At 36.7% G+C, this 25,583-nt stretch overlaps 1 protein-coding gene across 11 annotated transcripts in view; it reads right to left on the bottom strand.

Annotated features, from left to right (window-relative positions):
- Pak3 (p21 (RAC1) activated kinase 3) overlaps positions 1-25,583 on the bottom strand; it is a 320,956-nt gene that overhangs the window by 76,532 nt on the left and 218,841 nt on the right. For 9 of the 11 annotated variants that reach the window (XM_060375414.1, XM_060375412.1, XM_060375416.1 and 6 more), the window contains 5 exons: positions 13,777-13,877; positions 11,176-11,238; positions 9,559-9,603; positions 8,218-8,371; positions 7,342-7,379 (listed from right to left, as the gene is read on the bottom strand). In XM_060375414.1, coding sequence (XP_060231397.1) covers positions 7,342-7,379; positions 8,218-8,371; positions 9,559-9,603; positions 11,176-11,238; positions 13,777-13,877 — 401 coding nt within the window. The remainder of the gene's footprint in view (positions 1-7,341; positions 7,380-8,217; positions 8,372-9,558; positions 9,604-11,175; positions 11,239-13,776; positions 13,878-25,583) is intronic. The other 2 variants (XM_060375420.1, XM_060375421.1) reach the window with 2 other exon arrangements.

The raw sequence follows: 25,583 nt of genomic DNA, 5'->3' as shown, positions 1-25,583 counted from the left end.
CCAATAGGAAACCCAACATCTTCCAAAAGAAATCTGCTTCTCTCTCAAGATAACATCCTACCTAGTCTTTTTATCTAACCATATATAATTTTAAGCATATAATGAATCTTAAGATTTATATTAGTATATATCCAATACACAAGATTTTGTGTTTCATTTTGACATTTTCACACATGCATGCCATGTACATCGCATGTATTCACACCCAATACTTTATTGTCCTCCTCTTCTTCTTCCAGCCTTCTTTGTCCTAAACAGTTCCCTGTCTACAGTCATCTTTTTAAATATAGACTTTGCATGTGAGAAGAGCATGCCATTATCTCATTTTGGGCCCTCATTATTACTAGTGTGGAAGCACACATTATTTTTCTAACTAGCCATCTTTCATCTACTCTTACCTTCTGTTCTTAATTAATTTTGGACATTTGTTGTTAAATTACTCTTCATTTAAACATAAGCATTAATCATGTAACTGCACTGCTCAAAAAACACTTGAAGGACTTTCCACTTCATACTCGAAAAGCTAGATTACTTAGAATTCCCTGTAAGGACCTCTGTGATTTGGCCCCAACATAACTTTCAAGGCTAAATTCTGTGATTCATTCTCTTCCATAACAATCATTCAAGCCCACATACGTTGTTCCCTTCTTTTCTTCATCAACATGACCTCTCTCCTTTTTTCTTTTTGTTTAGAACACTCATAATTTTCATAGACTCAATTTTAATTTGCTCTTCAAGATCTTGCCTAAATGCCACTTTTTTATATGTTTTCTAAATCAACATCCCTCAGATATGCACCACATATCTATCTTGAACCAAGCACTGGACTTAAACTTTTGAATATAAAGACTTGCTTCTTTTACCCTCTCCACATCATTGCAATTTACATAGCAAATGGATACCCTTCATAGTTCCTAATACCCTACACATGGTATTGTAATTATTTTTGTTCATACTCATCTTTCCCTGAAATGGTGAACTTCAAACCTTGTAAGGTTTATACAAGGAGTATTTGACAAAATATGCTGAAACTTCTTCAAAATTGATCATACACCTGCTAACAAAGCAGGTCTCAACTGATAGAAGAAAACTGGAATAATCCCCTGCATCTTATCAGAGCAGCATGGAATAAAGCTGGACTTCAACATCAATAGAAACAACAGAATGCCTACAAACTCATGGAAATTGAACAGCTCTCTACTCAATGAGCATTGGGTCAAGGGAAGAAATAAAGACACTAAACACTTCCTAAAATTCAATGAAACGGATGGCACAACATACCCAAACTTATGGGACACAAGTAAGCAGTGCTAAGAGGAAAGTACATAGCCTAAGGTGCCTTCATAAAGAAACTGGAGAGTTCTCATATTTCATTTCCATAGAACAAGATCATATTTTACTGATTTAATAGAATCTCACTGTCAAGCAGACTTAATTTCAATTTTATAAAAACAATAGAATCTTTAAAAAGTTCATATCTAAAGAGAAAATAAAAGGCAATATGTATACCATCTCAACAAGCTGTCATTTAAAATAACCAACATACCTAAAACAGAGAACTATTTTCAGTTATAACTGGTTAAAGTGCTGAGGATAAGTATCAGTGGGTGTTTGGTTGCAAATGAGACATCTGTATCAACCCTCTCTTCCAAGGCCCAGGGACCTTTATAGAAGAGGGAGTAGAAAGGTGTTAAGAGCGAGAAGTCAGGGAGGACCAGAGTACAAAAGCGTCATCTGTACATGACAGGACCAACCTATAAACTTACTGTAGCTGTGGCTTGCCTACCCAAGACCTGCATATAAGATCAAGCCAGTCAAAATATTCTAGCATGTAATGCAATTAGATGCATAGACCCACAGACAAACGATAGGCCAAACTCAGGGAGTTTTGTGGAAGAGTGGGAGGAAGGATTGAGGGAGCTAGAGGGGTCAAAGGCACCACAAGAAGGCCTACAGTGTAAACTAACCTGTGCTCACAGAGACTGAACCACCAACCAAGGAGCATGCATGGGCTGGACCTAGAACCCCTACACATATGTAGCAGATCTGTAGCTTGGTCATCATGTTGGTCCCCTAATAATGGAAATAGGTACTGTCTCTGATCCTGTTGCCTGCCTTTGGGTTCCTTTCCACAAGGTGGGCTGCCTTGTCTGCCCTCAGTGAAAGGGAATGCACTTAGTCCTGCTGTGAATTGAGATGTGAGGGTGGGTTGGTACCCATGAGTATGTCTCCTCTTTTCTGTGGATAAGGGGGGGTTATAGGAGGAAAGGGGTTATCAGAGTAGGACTGGGAGGAGAGAAGGGAGGGAGCTGGGATCAGGCTGTAAAGTGATTAAATAAATTAATGGAGGAAAATATTCCAGCATGGATGGGAAGGGAGTCATGAACTCCTACCTCTAATGAGGAGCTATGGAGTGTTGGTGGGGATAGGCAAAGTCAGTTTTCTTTCAGAATGTGGCTCCTAGTAGGAGCTACCATCCTCCAGTAGATGGCTCCATACCCAGAAGTGTGTGTGCTACCTAAATTAGTCAATTAAATTTTAGAAAAGAAGAGAGAGAGAGAGGGAGAGAGAGAGAGAGAAAGAGAAGATTAAGAGGTTTGGAGTGGTTATGGGAAGTGTTAAACAGAGGACTTGGAGGTCAGTATGATCAAAAGATATTGAATGAAATTCTCAAAGGATTAGTAAAAGATATTTTAAGAGATCATGTCTTTTCCAGGGAATTTATGCTTGCACATGTGTAAGATTAAACTTATTAAGGTGAAGTAGGTGTTGATTGTAGGTCGTTGCCATTCTTTTCTACTTGCCTTTCCTTTCTGTTTCTGTTATTTTCAATGTGGCCCATGAGATGATCATTTCAGAGGAGAAAATTCCTGATCAGATGTAAAAGTCACATTTTGTTCTCTTTGAGAGAGTATGAGCAAGGCAAGAACATACAAGTCTCTTATGTAGAGAGAATGAATTTTTACTAATTCTCCCATCTACAAATAATAGTAATAATAGCAGCAACTTATATTTATTGCAGAGCATATGCTGGATAGTATAGTATAATGTATTTATTATCATATTTAATATTCACACATATCTTAGGAGGTAGATATTGTTATCATCCCCATTTAATGTTGAGTAAAGAAACTCAGAGGAAAAGAGGTTTGGAAAAGCTAAGTTATTCACAAATATTCAGTCAATGATTAGAAGAATAAGATTAAACACTATACTCAAATCTTCTCCTCTTGTTTCATTAATTTTCATCCTCTGAATTTTGTTACATTTTTAATGTGTATGCGCGCGCGCGTGTGTGTGTGTGTGTGTGTGTGTGTGTGCTGGAGATTGAACCAAGCACTTATAAATGCTAAGCATGCCTTCAACTACTGATCTATTTACCTACCTTGGTCTTCACTTTAATTTTATTCTTATAAAGTATATATAACATAAAAATCACTCAAGCAATTTAAGTAGTGTTAAGAGCAGTCATATTATTGTATACTTATCAGCACCTTTTCATCTTCCAAAATTAAATAACTCTACATTCTCTTTGGCTCCAGATACTAGCACTCATCTTTCTTTCAATACAAATGTAACTCCTCTGTGTAATTCCTATGATCAGAAGCATGCAATATTTGTCTTACTACTATTTTAGGCCATCAAAATTCACACATTGCATCGTGTTTGAATTTTTCTTCCATCATAATGCTGAACAACAATCAAAAGCTTGTTCTTAATACTTTTTTTGCTTAATCTGTCTATGGATATTTGTGTGGCTTCCTTCTTTTGTTATCATGGATACAGCTACTATGAACAGAAGTGGACAAAGAATCTTTTAAATACCTTGCTTTCTACTTTCTGTATACAAAGAATAGCTTAATTAAATGGCAATTTTTTTCTTTTTAATCCTTGAGAGAAATTGTCACACTATGTCAAACTTTTACCCTTTACAAATATTTATTGCTGTCATACATGTTGCCTAAGGTGACATCAAGTCAGTGTTTACTCTCTCCACACACAAAAAAAAAAAATCTATCTACAGCTCTGAAAAAAATGTTTAGATGACTTCCACTCTATGAAATCAAATAAAGCAGAAAATAATTTCTATCAGACCATCAAAATAGCAATCTACAGAAAGAGAGGCCTTGCCTGTGACCATTTTCTCTTTAAAGAATATGACTGTTTTTTAGTTATGACAGGATTTCTAAGCATTAGGTGACATATTTTCTGGTTTGTCCTCTTCAAAACTCAGTGACTTTGAGAAAAATCATCTACCCTCAGGTGCCTCCATTTTTAAAAATAAATAATTAAAATAAGCATAGCATTGACCCTAATCAAGTAAGTTCACGTCTGTGAACTTCAATTTCTTTATCTGTATATCTGTAACTGGGGACCATGGTAAGTCTTACTTAACTTGGTTGTAGGAAAGATTAAATGAGTGTACAAATAGTACTACCCAACATTCTATATTGCAAGTCTATTTTGTAAGTGTTCAATTAAGAAAATTTACTATTTCAATAAAGAAATTACTATTATTATTATTTTCAAGACTATCAATGGGAGATATGCAAAAATATTTTCCCAAATAAAGACAAATACATATAAATTTGTTTAAGTTTTACCTGTGTGGGTGTTTTTCCTACATGCATGTCTTTATTGTACTATGTGTGGAGAGTGAATGAATCCTGAGTAAAAGTGTATTGTTGACATAAGCATGGCCATTACAAGAACCCCAATGTCTCAGACCCATGAGAAAGGCAAGCCCTTCTCCTGGTTCAAGTATGAATGTTGACAGCATATGCAGAAAGTTATAACAACAGCTCCCTCCCCATGGATAACTGCATCCCGAGACAGTTCTCCTACAGAGACCCCCTACCCAGATTAGCTAACTTGCTTCCTTATTCAATGTATATAATAAACTTGCTTCCTCATTCAACTGTGTATAATAAACAGGGTGGGCTTCTGGGCAATGGATGCATCTCTACCAGAGCACACAGTCTACAGAACTCAGCTTTTTTGAACATGTTTCTCATTTATTCATTTCTCATTGCCACAGTCAGGTTAATTCCAAAGTTATGCCTGCAGAGGCCCGAAGAGGATATCAAGATTCTGTAGCATTGTGGCATTGTAGTTATAGATGGTTGTGAGTTACCGGGTGGATACTGAGAATCAAACCCATGTCCTCTGTAAGAGCAGCAAGTGCTCATCAATCCACTACACATGAGTTTTAATAAGAACTTTATTTGTAATATATAAGAACTGTACATAATCTGGAAAGCCTTGAGTGAATGGTGAAAATGTGATACATTCATATCTCAGAATACTGGATCAATACAAGTTGTTAAATATTGACACTGGCCAAAACATGGATGAATCTTAGAAGAAGTATTATGAATGAAAAAGCAAATTCTACAAGTTTGTATTCTATATAACTTCACTTGAAATGTGTCTAAAGATAAACTTTGTAAAGCGAACACAATATGGGTGAGTGACTGGGGCTATGGTGTGAATTGTTCGAAAGCATTCTACAGCAGTACCAGATGTGTAATAAACCCTGATTTTCTAATGTCTGACCCAAGTTGCCTTGGCTGTCAGTTTTCATACCATTTTCAGTAGCATTTACTATTTCTTCCTCAATCTGAGTAAACAAAAAATAATATTTTTAATCAGGAATAAACGTAGGCCATTGTGATGACTTTCCAAACGGACAGGTAAAAGAGCTGTTGAAGGTACTTCTCACCTTTATTTCCCCACTCTAAAACGGAAAGTGTTAAAATGGAAAGGGGTTGGCAAGGACCTTCCTAACATGGGCATCCTATCACTAGTATAATATATATATATGTATGTATATACCCGACTGCCCAGCATGGGAATATCACCTAGAAGATTAGATGTTCTGTTTCTCTTTTCCACAAACGGGTTGTGGCTAATAGTTGATATGAGAATTATAGTGTCTTTGAAGTTTTAGCTGTAAGTACAATAATAGTGTAATATTTCTAGAAATGTCATGATGTAACCAAATATCTTCCCATAAAATAATTTTGGTAAAATCTGTGAATTCTGTGCAACTTGTGATAACAAATGTTATTTATTTTTACAATTGAAAATTGATTGTAATGATAGTAACAGTGATATATAAATTTATTAAAACACATTGGACTTTTAACAATGGGTAAAATAGATTTTTATAGGTATGTATTAAGTTTAGAAATGCGTGTTAAAATACATAAAAATAGATATTTGTGTTTCTAAATTATGTCTTTTTAAAGCTGCTTTTAAATTTTATGTCTGAAAGTTGGACATGAAACCAGATACAAGCAATTGTACTGTTAGACCTTAGGTCAAAATGCTCATGAGAAACAAATTTTAATATTTCACTTACCCTCCTAAAAATTGTGGTACATTTACACAATGATACACTACTCAGCAATTAAAACCAAGGAAATCATGAAATTTGCAGGCAAATGGTGGGAACTAGAAAAGATTGTCCTGAAGGTGGTAACCCAGAAGCAGAAAGACACATATGGTGTAAACTCACTTATAAGTGGATATTAGCCATATAATATAGGATAAACATACTAAAACCCGTCGTCTTAAGGAAGGTAAACTACAAGGAGGACCCTAGGGAAGAGGCTTAATCCTCATTAGGAAGGGAAAACAGGATAGATATCAGAAGTAGGAGAAGACAGGGAACAGGACAGGAGCCTTCCACAGGGTGCCTCTGAAAGACTCTTACCCATCAGAGCATCAAAGGAGATGCTGAGACTCACAGCCAAACTTTGGGCAAAGTGTAGGGAACCTTACAGAAGAAGGGGATACAGAAAGACCTGGAGGAGACAGGAGCTCCACCAAGGAGACCAACAGAGCCAAAAAACCTGGGCCCAAGGGGTCCTGCAGAAACCAATACTCCAACCAAGGACCATGGGTGGAGAGGACCTAGACCGTCTGCTCAGATGAAGTCCATAAGCTTCTCAGTTTCCAAATGGGTTTCCTAGTAAGGGAAACAGGGGTTGTCTCTAACATGAACTCAGTGGCTGGCTCTTTGATCATCTGCCCTGCTCAGGGTATAGCCTTGCCAGGCCACAGAGGAAGAAAATGCAGCCGGTCCTGATGAGACCTGATAGGCTAAGGTCAGAGGTAAGGGGAGGAGAACCTCTCCAATCAGTGGCCTCGGGGAGAGACATAGTGGGAGAAGAGGGAGGAATGGTAGGACTGGAAGGAGATGAGACAAGGGAGGGGACTACAGCCAGGATACAAAGTGAATAAATTGTAATAAATTATAATTAATTAATTAATTAAAAACCAAACAAATGTAATTATAACATAAAAATAAATAAATGAAGAAAATTTTTCACTTACGGGCTGATGTGCTGCTATATATCCATGAGCACTTTTATCTGAAAATTCAGAATGAAGAAGTCACCTTTGTTTCATAAATACTCCCTAAAAACTGTTCATCTTCAATTAGAAGAAAATGTCAGCATTAAACCTGTGACAAACGGCATGCTGGTCTCTCAACATACCTCATATTACGTCTTAACACTATTTTCAGGAAATTATTTTACAAATTTTAATGAAGGCCTCATTTCAAGTGGACTAAAAATACAGTGTTTCCCCCTTTCTCTAAATGCTAAATGATTTGCTCTATAAATCCAATTCAAATGATATTTCTCAAAAAAAAAAATGAGCAACTAAAAAAATATGTACATATGAGTTAATGAAGTAACAATTTGGGTTTAACATGGATATATACATACCAACAAATGGAGTCACAATTTGGGATTAACAATGGTATTTCAATTTCTACAAATAGTAAGACACTGATAGTTTTTTTTTTTCCCCCTCAATTTGAGGACCCAGTGAAAATAACCTGACAAGCACAATGTTGTTCTGCATTGTCATGACACAGATAATTCAATGAATTTCTGGAGACCATTGTTCATCCTTATATTTTTATTCATTGACATATTCAAGACCTAATTCTAAATGACTGACTAGACTTGTACTCATGGAGAGTTATAACTGTGATTGTTGATTCAAGCTAATCACCAATGAACAATTTCCTTATTTGTATTACAACACCACCTAACTAAAACAAATCTAGCACGAATGTCAGATTCCCATTCCATCTGCTGGTTTACTGACACTGAAGCCATTTGCAGAAAATACTTTGGCTTCATGATGAGGCTCTCAGAACTGGCTATACTCCCTTTGATACCATATGATTTCCCTTACCTCCTGATGTAAAGCTCATGTATTTCTGGTTGTTGACTGTTTCTTTGGAGTCGTAGAATTTGAGAACGTCAAGAACAGCTTGTGGATTCTTCTTCTGTTCCAATTTTGTTATATTGGAGGTCTGGAGTAACCGTGCCCATTGTTCAGGAATTCCCTGTGGACAACCAAATGGAAAGAAGGGCTGCTTAGAACACTCATCAGGAGTATATGCACCTTCCAGTAAAGTTCTTCACCAAGAAGCCCATGCTACCTGTAGGATTACACTTGGGAAACTGAAGTTACATTCTAGATTTTATGTTAGTAACTTAATAATGCAATCATTCTCTTCACTAATCAAAACACATAGGTAAAACTGAGATCCAAATTAAAAGGGGTGGGTGAGAGTATGATTGTGATAATAAACAAAGCGCATGAAAATCACCTCCATATTGATTTTGCTCATCCATGAAATGATGTTTACGGCTTAGCTTAGTTTTTTTCTGGCGACTCAGGGCAGACATAGCAAGACTTCTCTAAATTTGTGCACAGTATAGTAAAGTGCAGATCAATGCTTTTTTTTTCTTTAATGAGTGGAGTAACATAAGCTCTTTGGGGGTGTGTTTTAACCAGAATATCCTTTCAAATAATAAATAATAAAGCCTTACCCTGTGTCAGTTTAAACTTTTTGTTTACAAAATGTAATTTAAGGGTTTCGGGATTTCGTCAAATTGGGAGGAGAAAAAACTAGATTTGTGGAGGAGCAATGACCCCTGAAATACAAAACAGTAACATTTATGCTGCTTTCGGTATTTTTCTTGCAGCTTTCTCCAGGGCACGGCTTCCCCCTTTCCTCCCCCAACCCCTTATCTCTCTTCCTATTTCATTCACTGGCCACATAGAAGCTGGGGACTATGAAACCATATCAAAGCCTTGTGAGAATTTGTAATGAATAATATGAAGCACTTAGAGCAGAGAGAGGGGACTATTCAGTAATCTAACGAAGGAGAATTACTTAAAATTACAGAGGTTAGCTTTACATCCAGCATTCAGTATACTTTCCTGCATGTTCAACCTGCAGATGTCCCCATTTTATAATTTATAATCCAACCTCCAAGAACAGCTTGGAGAGAGAAATGGATACACTATTGCTGAAATGCATCCAGACCCAATTTATATGGCTTTGTCCCATGAAGTCTCAGCAAAACAATGTGTGACATGGGCCTCCAGAGTTTGGGAATGACAACAAAAAAGTGAGATAAGCCAAGCAACAACTCTACTGCACACACATGAACCTGCTACTGCAGTGCTATGACATCTCAAAGAAGCACTTTGATGCAAGCTTCTTTTGGGCCTGTGACGCACCTCTGGGAGCTTCCCTGGGCACATCTGTGAGCCATAGAGATCTGGCTGTAATGGACGTAAATAAAGAAAGAAAAGAAAGTTAAAACAGAATGTGGGACAACTTAGAAGGTGGGAAGAGATGAAACCAATGGGTCTGAATGGGGAGTCCCTTTTAAAGTGGGGTGGTCAGGGAAATAGGGAGTTATTAACTAAACCAGGGAAAGGACAGGCTACAGGGCAACAGATTTAAAAGAACAGAGAAAATAATAGTGTTCCAAAGTTTGGATATATAATTCCACTTTGGGCCAGATGCTTCCTTCATAAATAGGCAATAATAAGAATTACCAGTAAGTGATTGGAGAAATTACTAAAAAGAAGCAACAAGAATTTGGAGGGATAAAGGATGGCATTTGTAAGCTTTTGTTTTTGTTTTTCTTTTATAACTGAGTCATCACAGATAGCCCATGGCCATAGGATGAAATTACAAATTTCAGTTTCCAATTCTGGTTATCAAAATTTCCATTTCACATTGGACTTATCTATGTGGCTAAAATTCAAAGGATGGCTATGCAACAATTCTGAGCTTTGTTGTAATATTGAGTTTTATTCTTCCATACTTTGTAGCTAAAATCGTGGGTGACTTAGAGGAAATTATATTAAAGCCATCCTCACAGCCAGAAACTACACTTAGGCTTAGTATGTATTTCTATCAGGGAAAGGGAAAACATTTCATTTCAAATCTTGCACAAATATTTCCATTTAATGACATAGTTCCCAAGCCCCACTTCCAGCAAATAAGATCAAATACAAATTAACAGATTTGTCTAATTGAAAATATATCAAATGCTAAAGAAACATGCTTTGACCCAACTGCTTTGATTTCGGATATATGTCTTTGAATCCTGGCATTTATGGTTACTCCAAGCACAGTGAAACAACACTTTTACATGCATTCATAACACAGTTTGATGCTAAAGCCTTAAGCCAAAAATTGGAACTCAGGAGCCCATGCATGATTCCAGGTCTGATTCTAAGTGCAATTAATAGCATTTGGTTAATAATATAATGGCCAAAGGAGTTAAGTGTTACAAATCCAGGTATGCATTGCAAATAACTAATAATGCAGACTTCACTGGCATGATTATTACCATAATCATTAGAATATTTATAAGTATTATACATGCCCATGGCACTTCTAAACTTTGTAATAAATGGTGGTATCATAATCACTAGACAGAAAAAAAAACTTGCTGTCAGTTGAAGAAGTTCCTCTAGATAACTCTACTTATCACATAACTACACTGATGACATAATTTCTCTTTTCTAAGGAAAAACAAACCAGTTTCTCAATGAGACCTGATTTCTGTAATTTGAGCATATGCCACAATGGCACATAATCAAAGAGACATTTCATTAATCCAAATTGAGGAACTCATCTAAAAAGTTAGATAGCTAATGAAGACCTAAGAGACTGAACATCAGGAGCAGGAGCACATATCCATGCCTATGTACATACAATAACTTGTGAGTTTACATCAAGCTGGGGAGTGTCCAGTGTAGCCCAGGAGAATGGCAGCATGATACAACAGGCCAAGCATCTATCTTATTATAAGAAATGATAATTTATATCACTCATACCATTTTTCCCTCTGATTGACTTGAAGCGACCGTCACAGGTCTAGAGGTCTGGAAAGGGGAGTTCTGAAGTATTTGGGACAAAAATGGCAATATAATGGGTAAAGACTTGTAATAATTTAATACCCCAAATCTCACCTCCCGTCCTAATTTTAGCTTTAGGGTCCAAGTGTATGCCCAGGTATATGAGGTTATATGAGCCAATTAGCCATTAGCATAATCACCAAGCAACATAGCAAACTAGTGATCAGTTATTCAAAAGAGCAGACTCTTATGAAACAACTGTCTACAAGTTCAGCAAACTGCTCAAAATTTAACAGCCACAACCACAATAATCAAATTTCACAATGTGATTTTACCCCAACAGACAATGACCTAATGGTATCTATGGCAATTAAGACTCAGTTCTGTACCCTACCATTACAAGAGTTAAAGGCTTATTACTTTTGCTAGTATAAAAGTTAAACATACTAAAATATTAATTCTAAATCATAAGTTAAGAAAGAAGAAGGAAGATTATGTAAGGTTATGGATTAAGGAATTTATGATTATTTTAAAAGTGTATGTACAAGCAGCTGCTACAGATTATCAATCTGCTACTTCAATATTCCAAATTTGTTGTGTGTTTACAAGGTCAACAAATTTCTATCAGTGGAAATAATAAACAGCTATTTCATTTCAAATGAATTTTATAAAAGGATGTCATTTGGTTTGGTTGCATCAGGACTATAGGGGCTGTCTATAACATATTCTACTTCACTCCTCTCTAATTGGTCCATTGGGTTCTAATTCAGCTCACGATGGAAATGGCTTAGTGCTGCAGTCAGTAAAATGGTGGTGATTTAGTTTCTTTTTATTTCCACTGAGAATCCAGAAAGAACAAAGAAAGAGCTAAAGATGGGAGAAATGTGACAAAAGATGTCAAATAAGGCAGAAGGAAATAAAGTACAAGTGAACCAGAATGCTAAATGAGAAAACACACACAGCAGAACCCCAAAAGGAAAAGAACAAGAAAAGAAAGCATGGAATAATATCAACCAAACTATGAGGAGGTTCAACAGAAGAAAAGCATAGCAGGACTGAAAAAAAAAAAAAAAAAAAAAAAAAAAGAAGCTCTTAAAATAAAAGAGACAAGTTTTTAGACAAAACTATAAAGTTTGAGGGCTTTTCCTGTTTCAAATATCAGAAAATTAGCTAGACACTCTTTGGATGTTTTTAAACAGACAATGGTCAGATTATATAAACAATCTCTATCGGGTGGGAAAGACAGTGGGTGGTAGTGTTGATAATCGGTTTGCAGTTTCTAAATGTAGCCAAAGGAATGTTCTAGCAATGAAATAAAGGCTGAGCTCAAAATAAATGTCACCAAGTAATGACTTTGACTCAGATAACAAAATTCATTAAATTGTATCTATCTCAATTTCAGCAGTCTCATTATTTCTGGGTATTTTTGTCTGCTTGCTACTGAGAACATAGAAGTAATCAGTCTACACTAATTTAGGAGGCCAAGACATTTACTCTGTTTCTATTTCATTCTTACACTGCTTACTTCCAGAATTGATCAAATAAAATAATTTGGCTGTCAAATGTAGTTTAGTTTTCCAAATCAAATTGCCTTGCTTCTTTCCCCCTACTTAATCACATGACACAGTCCATTCACTAACCATTATGCTACAAAACAGAACATTGGTCTCTTTAATGTCTATAATTTTTATAGCTTAGTAAAACAAGAAATATTATAATGATTTTATCAAAGTTTTAATTTTCTAAATTCATTTGAAGCTCTTTAAATTCACATGTTGATTGAGTTGCTTATTAGTATCAAATTGGCTGAAGCATGGGGTCATATTTCTAGCAACATCTCTCCCCTCACTTATTTAATAAGGGGGGGTGCTAAATACTTTAGAGGAATAAAATGGCATATATCTGAGACATTGTGCTATTTGATGCAATTGTCCAAAATAAAAACAGTCATAAACTTATATCATATCCAGATAATTCATGTTGGCAATAATTATAGATGATTCATACATAGTATATATGTAATCACATAACTACTAATACATATGTGCTATACAATAATTATTTCTTCCTGAAACATGGAGTTTGTGGTTGTTAATGCAAATAAAATAAAATAAAATTAATAATCCTAAAGGTAAACTATGTTCTTAAAATCAAATGGGTGACTAGGCAAATTTTACAGAATTTTGGTTACTGTAGTTAGATGATCAGGATCCACTGTAAAGCCTGAATTATTCAGATAAACTGCCTTCACTAGACAAGTTGAATAAATCTCTCTTTGATTCACTTCACTTGAGTAAAGAACCAGGCAGGGTCTCCTTACCATTGCTATATTTTCTGTGCCTTGGCAAAGAAATATTTTCTAGTCAAAATTATAGGATGTTAAGACACTTTTGTTAAGGTGGGCAAAATGACTTTGTCAATGTTGTTGCCCACTTTCTACTTCTATGCATGATTATCCAGGAAAAGTCCATCTTCAGTCTGATATTTTGGAATACAGCAATCCTTACTTGAAACCTATTTCTTTAAGAAAATAGGTTTTTTTTTTCATGGCTTATAAAACAAAATAAGGAGCTTACTTACAGTGAATTCCCCGGTGACTGCATCAAACCCCACATGAATTGTATGCTCAAAGTCTGAAGGAAGAGAGATCTCTGGGCGTTCTTTCTCTTTCTTCTTATTGGCTAAAGACAAAATGTTAACATGTATTTATTTGAGGTATAGTTTTGGCTTCCATAAACTGCATAAGAAGGCTCATCACAACGATTATAAAATAGAAAAAACTGACTGATTTAAATCTTAAATTTAAACTGTAAGACTCATTATTTTCAGGCACATATTTACTGTGGATCTTAAGCTCAGCAAAGACTCCCTTGTTTATAGCAAGTTTACTTTAGTAATTGATATTATCCTTATTGAACAGTGACTGGAGACCTCCTGGTAGTTCAAATTCCCCTGGAGATCTATGTGCCATTGTGGCCATTTACACTTCTTCAACTATCATTTTTACTTGTTCAAAGGGGCAAAATTGTGCAGCCTCCACTTGTGCTTGCTCCACCGAGGTAACGTTGTCTTAGTTTTCCTATTTCTGATCTCCCATCCTTGCTGGACATGGCAAGGACATGTCTCTCCATTTCCTTGATAACGTGGTCTGGTTTTCTCCCTCACACTGTACCATTATTGATTGGAGTATCGTTTTTGTTTAACTTTTCCTAGTGCAACCTTTATCTTTTTGCAGTTTTTCTCTATGCATATTCTTTTCTCCCAGACACAAACGGATGTCAAGAAACTTCCAAATATGGCTGACAGAAATGGATCAGGATATTGTCTTATCCAATACATCATACAACCTGAGAAGGCTTTTATTTAAGAACAATAGAATATTGTAAATACACAATTCATGATTTATCAAGACTCCCCCAGGGCTTTGGAAGTGTTCCGGCTGGATGCAGAAACCTGTTGAAGTAGCTTCATTTGTGCCATAAAAATGAACTGTGGACATCCCCTGTAAGGCCAAATTGCATTTAAAAAATCTGAAGAAATCTATAGGAACTCTACCCATAAAATTGTAGTAAAGCTATCTAGATAATTTTGTGTTTAGTTTCAGATATTCGTAATTCCTCTGGATTCCAGTTGAAGAGCTCCTGTTTTATTCCCCATATCTTTATATCAACCTCCATCCATGGCTTCTTTGCCAGTAAATAAACTCTTCCCTCTTCTCTGCTGGTCGCACATTTATGACATACTGTCATAGATATAAACACTCCACATGAACAAATCTTTGTATAGACTTGACTCAAAGTGTCTTTCTAGAAAGTTGCTTAATAGCCTTCTCTTAAAGCCAAGTGAAAAAAGTAAGATGCCCCAACTTTCTCTTCTACTGATTTCCTATCTCATGGAACTAGTGCTGCTAATCACCTATATTAGAGAAGGGGCGTGGTCTTAATCTTCTCTTTGGAGAAAACAAGAGTTTATATGATCCCTCTCCAATAGATGATTGCAAGAAATGATTCAAAAGTACACAAAAATAAGGAAATACAAAACATACTGTCATTCATAGGATGATGTATTTGAGTATTTAGAAGGGTCCTATGCATTTGTTACACTTTTGCTTCAGCCCTTTTTCTTGTTTGGTTGTTTGTCATATTATGATTTTTATTGTTTAAGACATATGTTATCTTATATAATTATTTCTTAGATACCTGTTTGTCTTCTAGGAAAGACAGAAAAGAAGTACATCCAGATCAGTGGGGGAGGGTTTGGGAAGAACTGAGAAGAGTAGTAGAAGAGTCCATAATCATAATAAATTGCATAAAAGAACCTATTTTCAATAAAATAAAAAGTTAATATATAGAGGAATTGTATATGTATAATGTTCCCACATTACTACTAACTAATCCTACGTTGGCCCAGATAACAAAACTAACATTTTGGAAGGCATCTTAGCTAATTTTCTTATATTTTCACAGTATTGTTCACCATTTTCTTTTTATTCTATCTCCTAAAATTGTTTCAGAAGTCACTATCTTCATCCAAGGCATTGGTATTTTCCTCCAAGGCAACTGCCTCACTTTTTGTCCCTTTTGACACATTTCTCTAATCTATGACCAGATCCTATTCATGCCATTAAGATCTTAAGTTCTCCTCTCATAACTTATGTGTTAAAATTCATTCTTCCAAACATTTAGTATGGAAGTGCTTGCATGACCTGTCCCTTTACCTATCCAGCTTCTATTGTTGCCATGGAAACGAATATCCACATTTTTTTTTAATTTTTATGTTTATTCACAATTTATTCACTATATATCCTGATTGAAGCCCCCTCCCTCATCTCCCTCCAGTCTCACTCACCCTCTATCCCCCCCATCCCATTCCGTTAGTCCACAGTGGAAAGGGAGAGTTCCCAACTATTGCCATTGGCCTATAGCTTATTAAGTCTCATCAGGACTGCCTGAATCCTCTTCCTCCATGGCCTGGCAAGGTCTCATCACCAGGGGAAGGTGATCAAAAAGCAGTCAACTGAACTCATGATAGAGGCAATTACTATTCCCCTCACTCAGAGTTCCACATGGAGACTGAGCTGCCAATTGGCCACATCTGAGCAGGGGCTTTAGGTCCTCTCTATGCAGGGTCCTTGGTTAGTGCATCAGTCTCTGCAGGATACCCTGGGCTCATATCTTTTTAGTTTTGTTTGTCTCCCTGTAGGGCTCTTGTCTCCTCCATGTCCCTCTATTCCCATTCCTCTCTTTCTCCATAAGACTCCTTGTTCTAGATGTCCCTCATTTGAGGAGTAGATACAGAAATTGTGGTACATCTATACAATGGAATAGGACTCAGCACTTAAAAACAAGGAAATCATGAGAAATCCTTTTTTTCCACTGCTGAGTAGTATTTCATTGTGTTAATGTACCACAATTTCTGTATCCACTCCTTAAATGAGGGACATCTGGGTTGTTTCCAGCTTCTGGCTATTTCAAATAAAGCTGCCACGAACATGGCTGTGTAAATGTCTTTGGTTGTTTACTTGAGCATCTTTTGGATATATGTATGCCTAGGAGTGCTGTAGTTGGATCTTGAAGTAGTACTTTTCCTAATTATCTGAGAAAGTGCCAGACTTATTTTCAAAGTGGCTGTACAAGTTTATATTCCCACCAGCAATGGAGGAACAATGGTTCCCCTTTCTCCACATCCTCTCCATCGTGTTTTGTCACTTGAGTTTTTGATCTTCACTATTCTGATGGGTGTAAGGTGAAATCTCAGGGTCGTTTTGATTTGCATTTCCCTGATGGCTAAGGATGTTGAGCATTTCAGCAATTAAAAACAAGGAAAACATGAAATTTGCACGCAAATGGTGGGAACTAGAAAAGATCATCTTGAGTGAGGTACCCCAGAAACAAAAAGACACACATGGTATATACACTCACTTATAAGTGGATATTAGACGTATAATATAGGATAACTATACTAAAATCAGTACACCTAAAGAAGCTAAACAAGAAGGAGGACTCTGGGTAAGATGATCAATCCTCCACAAGGAGAGAAAAAAAATATGGGCACAGGTATCTTTTCTGAGACTAAAACTCCAACCAAGGACCATGCATGGAGTTAACCTAGAACCCCTTCTCAGATGTAACCCATGGCAGCTCAGTGTCTAAGTAGGTTTCCTAGTAATGAGAACAGGGGTTGTCTCTGACATGAACTCAGTGGCCTGCTCTTTGATCACCTCCACCTAATGGGAGAGCAGCCTTATCAGGCCACAGAGAAAGACAATGCAACCACTCCTGAGAAGTCCCAATAGAATAAGATCAGATGGAAGGGGAAGAGGACCTTCCCTATTAGTGGACTGGGGAAGGGGCATGGAAAGAAATGAAGAAGGTAAGATGGGATTCTGAGGGAATGGGAGAAGGAGCTACAGTTGGGATACAAAGTGAATAAACTGTAATTAATAAAAATAAACAAATTTTTAAAAAATAAATAATTAAAAAATTACCAAAATAAAAGGAAAGAAATTATGGAATTTGCAGGCAAATGAATGAAACTAGAAGAGATCATCCTGAGTGAGGTAACCCAGGGGTGAAAGAGAGGAAACTAGATGGGAGCCTAGTATAGAGGGTTCTCTGAAAGGATTCACCCAACATGGGATCAAAGCAGATGCTGAGACTCAGTGTCAAACATTGGGTATCCACATTCTCTTTATGCTTCCTAAATATCTGTTTTCTCTTGCTGCCACAGTTTTGTTTATGCTAGGCTATGATTTGGAACATTGAATTTCTTACTTTCTCCTGCCATCTCTATATGGATTATTTCCATTTGGTTGTTACTTTTTAATTTTATTTTTGTTTACCCTGCTGTAGATGATATGAAAGCTTTACAAAATTTGGACAAAAACACTTTAGCCCTCCTTATTCTTCTTGAAGACTCTATCTTGGGCTCCTTCCACTATGACAAATCCTATATTGTTCTCCCTCTGCAGACAAATTTCAGTGTTCCTCATTCCATGGCTTCACAGAATCACTCAATATATATTGAAAACTTATTGATAAGCTTGCCACTTACCAATACTTGTTAATTATATGTTCTTTTACTACTTATCTCTCTAGCTGAATTTCAAAACAATTGACAACAAACCTCATCCCAACTCTTACATTCTCTAGCACATATATTGTGCCTGAATATTCAATCACTATCCTTTTTGGAAGATTCACAATGAAAAAAATAATCCCAGGGTTATCTCATTTAAATTATAGACCCAGTTTACGAAGCTGGTAAAAGTCAGGGCTGGTATTTGAACCTAATTCTCACTATATTCCAAAAACCTAAGCTTGTCATCCAGTTAACTGATGACTTGGTGAATTTTCAAGAAAAGAGAAGCTACTTTTGCTCTAGTCTTCGGCCAATATTTTGTGATATAATGGAGCATAGATATCTGACTTGTCTTTTACTTCATTTCCCGGGAATTCTACAATGACTTACTCTCCCCTAAGAATTCTGGAAATCTTGGTCATATTTACTAAAACTCATACTTATCTGGTTGCTGGGCTAATATTCAATCAGATTAGTTCAAGGTTGGTATTTGCAGAAAGCAGAAATCCAAGTGAGCATCACTTTCTAAATGTAGGTTCCATTTTACATCAGAACAGAGAACAAAACCAAAGATTACTAGATGCATCACAAACTGCAAATGTCATTTAGCTTTGGGAACTTCTAAGTATGAATACATTTTTCTTCTTGCGTTAGAGCTAGCTAAACCTTCTAAATTTTCATACGTTACCATCTATCTCTATTCTATCACCATATTATAAAAAGCTCCCCTCTAGTAATTTATCATCCTGTCTATTTCCAATCCTAATATCCTGTATTCTCTCTAGAGGTAGAACTTATACCATTAAGAAAAAACCTACATTATGTCTTCTACAATACAGATATTCATGAAATGCTCTCATCATGCCTTCCCTCGGGTTTTCCAATTTCTCCATAAATCACTGTTGTCTGGGGGATCTATATTAAAAATGAGGTATCATAGCACTACCCTAGATTTCTGGAACCAGTTATATGATGAGGGTGAGCACTTCCTCAGATAACCTAGTGGAAGCTGTTTATTTTTCCCTAACCCAAGTCCTTTACAACTGAAATAGTGGACATATACTTACTGTCCCTTTATTCTAAAATGTTTATTTCAGGGCGATACATCTGCACTTGCCTACAAATTATTCTCCTTTTGAGGTGAGTGTCACTTTTCCATTCCTATTCATGCCCCTGCATCCATTGAAGAACTTGGCTTCCAGTCTTCCTCACTAGTCTCTACACTGGCATTACTCAGAAGCAAGAGATGTATGCCCTTTCCTTAGGGGATCCTTAATCTTGATCAAACCCGATCAGTGTCATCTCATCTCCCTTTTATTCTTTCAATCCACTTCCTACATCACCTTCTCTCTGATGGCCCAAGATAGCAGTGTCCAGCACACACCATATCTGAGGGGCACACGATCCAAAACTCCAAAATTGGTGAGTGGAGGGGCAGCTGAAGCCAGAACATCATCATTGAGGCTTCCTGGGCAAGAGTGGAGAACCCGTGAGCTGAGACAGTTTGGATTCACGTCACCTGTGGAAGTCTCCGGGCGAATATTCAACTCCCCTACACTTCCCTTGCCCCAAGCACTGGCCTTCCTGCTCAGTGACTGAGATGGCAGAGGTAGCAGCAGTAAGAGTCTCCCAGATCCACGGACAGCTATACTGGCCTCCCAGGTCTGCAACTGCAGTGGAATGGTCAGTGGCTAACCCAAAGCAGGATCCTCCATGCTCAGTGACTGAGAGAGCAGAAGCCCAAGCACAGGCCTCCCTGCCTGGGGGCCAAACAGTGGATAATACTGAGCTGATGAATCTTTTACATTTTCATTTGCTCATGCAGGCCCAAAAGTGAGAGTAAAGAATAGGGGGAAACTCTGTGCTTTCTGATTGAGCTGGCTAGGAAGTGAGTGCACCTTTAAGTGAGTGCTTGCAGTGCCCCAGATCCAAGGTCCCTCTATGCTAACAGCCAGACATCCTATCCCTTCCAACCACACCCCCACTGTGGGCAATGTAGGGATCCTTTGGACAGCATTCACAACATAGAAGCCCTTTTTCTGTGGGTCTACCAATCGAGTGCAGGCAAAAATTTCCTAGAGCCCAAACAGAACTGAACACCTGGAGGACAGTATGACAGGTCTGGAGGCCACTGAGGTATTCAGGGCACCTGTACATGTACATTGCGCCTGTGAAGAGCCCCAGCACCCTCAACCCCTAATGTACTTAAGGTCCACACTTCAAGGGATCTATATATTCTAGCACCCTCTCCCTCAATTCACACACACACACAAAACTGTGACCTTCCTCTCTAGATATATCAGACACAACAACATCCACTCTCAAACCAGTGGAATTCTCTCCTCTTCCTCAAGAATACTTCAGACACAAGAGATACATGGAAGCAGTTTGAAGTAGAGACTCCAGGAACAAACAGCAAAGGTTACAGATAAGCAGATGGCTGGAGGTCAGCAGAAGAACACATCCAACAAAAATCAGGACATCAGCAAACCCCAAAATCAATGGATATTTTACTTCATCAGAAACAAATAAAGAGGAAACAAATCTCTCCAAGAAATGCAGGCATATACAGCCAAACAAATACAGGTACATGTAAAGGCACAAGTAGTGGCATATAGAGAGGAAATTAACAACAACAACAACAACAACAAAAAATAGAACCTCTCATGGAAAGACAGGAATCCACATTCAAAAAGATGAAGGAAATGGTACAAGACATGAAAACAGAATTAGGAATCCACATTCAAAAAGATGAAGGAAATGGTACAAGACATGAAAACAGAATTAGAGTCAATAAAGAAAACACAAAAAGAGAAAACACTGGAGCTGGACAACTTAGAGAATAGATCAGGAACCACAAAGTTAAGCATCGCCACAGAACACAAGAGATGGAAGAGAGAACTCAGGTGATGAAGATAAAATTGCAGAAATTGATACTTCTCTCAAAGAAAAAGTAAAATTGGAAAAGTTATAAACACAAAACATCCAAGAAATAAAGAAATGCCATGAAAAGACAAAAACTAAGAATAATTGAAACAGACGAAAAAGAAGATTCCAGGATCCAAGGTCCAGAAAACATTTCTAGGAAAACCTTTCCAACTTAAAAAATGAGAAGTCCATAAACATTCAAGAGACCTACAGAACACCAAATTGACTAGACCAGAAAAGAATCTCCTCACATCACATAATGGTCAAAACACTAAATCTACAGAAAAACAAAACAAAACAAAACAAAACAAAACAAAAGATTTTTTTAAAGCAGCAATGAAAAAACCAAGTAACAAATAAAGGTAGACCTATTAGAATCACACCAGACTTCTCAAGAGAAACTATGAAAGTCAAAAGGGCCTGGGCAAATGTCAGGCAGACTCTAAGAGACCACAGATGCCAACTTCGACTAGTATTCTCAGCAAAGCTTTCAATCAACATACATGGAGAAAACAAAATATTACATGAAAATACTAAACTTAAACAGCCCTACAGAAGATACTGGAAGGAAAACTCCAATCCAATGACATCAAGTACACCCAAGAAAACACAACATACAATAACTCCACAACAGAAAATTAAAATAAAACAAGCATAGAAACACAGTAACATCACCAACCCCACAACACAAGGAACTAATATTCATTTGTCACTATTATCTATCAATATCAATGGACACAATTCTCCAATAAAAAGACAGAGACTAACATAAACTGGATCCAACATTCTGCAGCACCCAAGAAACATACCTCTGCAACAAAGATAAATACTACCTCAGAGTAAAGGGCTGGAGAAAGATTTTACAAGAAAATGGACCCAGAAAACAAGCTGGAGTAGCTATCCTAATATCTAATAAAATTGACTTTCAACCAAAATTAATCAAAAAAGATGAGGAGGGGCACTTCATCCTCATCAAAGGACAAATCCACCAGGAAGACATCACAATCCTGAACATCTATGCTGCAAATATAAGAGCACATGCATTTGTAAATAAAACATTATTAAAGTTTAACCATACATTAATCCTAACACCTTGATAGTGGGAGACTTTGCCATTCCACTCTCACCAAGGGACAGATCATCTAGACAGAAACTAATTAGAGAAATAATAACACTTAGAGGTCCTAAATCAAATGGAACTAATAGATGTCTAAAGAACGTTTCACCCAAACTCAAAAGAGTATACCTTCTTCTCAGCACCTCATAGAATCTTCTCCAAAATTGACCTTATAGACAGAAACAAAGCAACCCTCAACAGACACAAAAAAAGATCAAGATAATTCCTTGTATCTTATCAGAACACCATAGTGTAAAACTAGACCTCAATGACAACAGAAATAACAAAAAGCCTACATACACATGGAAACTAAACCACTCTCTACTCAATGACAACTTGCTCACTGAAGAAATGAAAATGAAATTAGACTTGCTAAAATTCAATGAAAATGAAGGCACAACTTGCCCAAACTTATAGGACACAAAGAGGGCAGTGCTAAGAGGAAAGTTCATAATACTAAGTGTCTCCAAGAAGAAGTTTGAGAAAACTTATATAAGCAACTTAATGGCTCACCTAAAAACTCTAGAAAAAGAAAAAAAGCAGACAGACCCAAAAGGAGTAGACTATTGAAAATACTCAAACTGGTAGATGAAATCAATGAATTAGAAACAAAGAAAACAATTCAAAAATTAATGAGGCCAAGAGCTTGATCTGTGAGAAAATCAACAAGATACACAAACCCTTAGCAAAACTAACTAAATAAAAAGAGAAAAACTATCCAAATAAGCAAAATCAGAATTGAAAAGGGGGACATAACTGCAGACTTTGAGGAAAAACAAACAATAATTAGGTCCTACTACAAAAGACTATATGCCACAATATTTGAAAATATAAATGAAATGGACAATTTTCTTAATATATTCCATTTACTAAAATTAAATCAAGATCAGGTCAATAGATTAAATAATGCTGTATGCCCAAGGGAAATGGAAACAGTCATCAAAAATGTCCCCTACAATAAAAGTCCAGGGCCAGATGGTTTAAGTGGAGAATTCTACCAGACCATCAAAGAAGAGCTAACTCCAATTCACTTCAAAGTATTCCACAAAATTGAAATAGTAGGAACATTACCAAACTCAGTCTATGAAGCCACTGCTACCTTGATACCTAAACCATACAAAGACCCAACAAAAAACCAGAACTTCAGACCTATCTCTCTTATGAACATTGATGCAAAAAATGCAAAAAAATACTTGTAAACAGAATCCAAGAACACATTAAAGATATTATCCACCATGACCAAGTAGGCTTCATCCCAGGCATGCAGGAGTGATTAAGTATACAGAAATCCATCAATGTAATCCACCATATAAACAAACTGAAAGAGAAAAACCACATGATCAACTACTTAGATGCTGAAAAAGCATTTGACAGAATCTAGCATTCACTCATGTTTAAAGACTTGGAGAGATTAAGGATACAAGGCACATACTAAACATTGTAAAGACAACATACAGCAAACCTATAGCCAACATCAAACTAAAAGGAGAGAAACTGAAATCAATCCCACTGAAATCAGGGACAAGGCAAAGCTGTCCACGCTCTCAGTATTTCTTCCCATAGTACTTGAAGTTCTAGCTAGAGACATAAGACAAGTAAAAGAGATCAAGGGGATACAAATTGGAAACGAAGAAGTCAAAGTATCACTATTTGCAGATGATATGATAATATAGATGACTGACTCCAAAAATTCAGCCAGAGAACTCCTTCAGCTGAAAATCACTTTCGGGAAAGTGGCTGGATACAAAATTAACTCAAAAAAATCAGTAGCCCTCCTGTATATGAAAGACAAAAGGGCTGAGAAAAAAACTTTAGGGAAACAACACCCCTCACAATACCCACTAGTAACACAAAATAACGTGGTGTGACTATAACCAAGAAAGTGAAAGACCTGTTTGGAAAAAAAAACCTTCAAGTGTCTGAGGAGAGAAATTGAAGAAGATATCAAAAGATGAAAAGATCTCCCATGTTCATAGATCAATAAAATTAACCTATTGGTTAATGGCCATCCTACCAAAAGTAATCTATAGATTCAATACAACACCCATCAAAATACCAACACAATTCTTTACAGAACTTGAAAGAACAATTCTCAATTTCTTAAAAAAACAAAACAAACAAACAAACAACAAAACAAACAAACAAACAAAAAAAAAAAACCAGAAAATCCAAAATTGCTAAAACAATTCTGTACAACAGATAGTCTGGAGGTCTCCATCCCAGAACTCAAGATGTACTACAGAGCAATAGTAATATAAACTTCATGGTACTACCATAGAAACAGAATGGTGGATCAATGGAATCGAATAGAAGACCCAGAAATAAACCCACACACATATTTCATTTTTGACAAAGAGGCCAAAACCATACATTGGAAAAAAGGCAGCAACTTCAGCAAATGGTGCTGCTCTAACTAGATGTCTGTATTTAGAAAGATGCAATTAGGTCTATATTTATCAATTTGCACAAAACTAAAGTCTAAGTGGATCAAATACCTCAACATAAAACAAGACACACTAAATCTCTTAGAAAAAAAAAAGGGGGGGGGAAGTCTTGAACTCATTGACACAGGAGACAACTTCCTGAACAGAACACCAACAGCACAGGCTCTAAGAATAAATGGGACCTCATGAAACTGAAAAGCTTCTGTAAAGCAAAAGACACTGTCATCAGAACAAAATGACAGCCTACAGACTGGGAAAGGATCTTCACAAACCCTATATCTGAGAGAGGGCTAATATCCAGAATATATAAAGAATTCAAGAAATTAAATAGCAATAAATCAAGTAATCCAATTAAAAAATGGGGTACAGAGCTAAACAGAGACTTCCCAATAGAGGAATATTGAATGGCAGAGAAACACTTAAAGAAATGCTCAACATCCTTAGTCATCAGGGAAATGCAAATCAAAACGACCCTGAGATTTCACTTTACACCCATCATAATGGCTAAGATCAATGACTCAAGCAACAATACATGCTGAAGAGGATGTGGAGAAAGGGGAACCTTCCTCCATTTTGGTGGAAATGTAAAATTTTACAACCACTTTGCAAATCCATCTGGCATTTTCTCAGAAAATTGGGAATACTGCTACCTCAAGATCCAGCTATACCAATCCTAAGCATATATCCAAATTATGCTCAAGTATACACAAGGACAATTGCTCAACCATGTTCAGAGGAGCTTTATTCATAACAGCCAGAATCTGGAAGAATGGATACAGAAATTGTGGTATATTTACACAATGGACAACTGCTCGGCA

The sequence above is a fragment of the Meriones unguiculatus genome, chromosome X (genome assembly GCF_030254825.1).
Source record: "Meriones unguiculatus strain TT.TT164.6M chromosome X, Bangor_MerUng_6.1, whole genome shotgun sequence".
NCBI lineage: Eukaryota > Metazoa > Chordata > Mammalia > Rodentia > Muridae > Meriones > Meriones unguiculatus.
The sequence above is the reverse complement of the archived record's forward strand: the minus strand, read 5'-3'. Positions and strand labels throughout refer to the sequence as shown.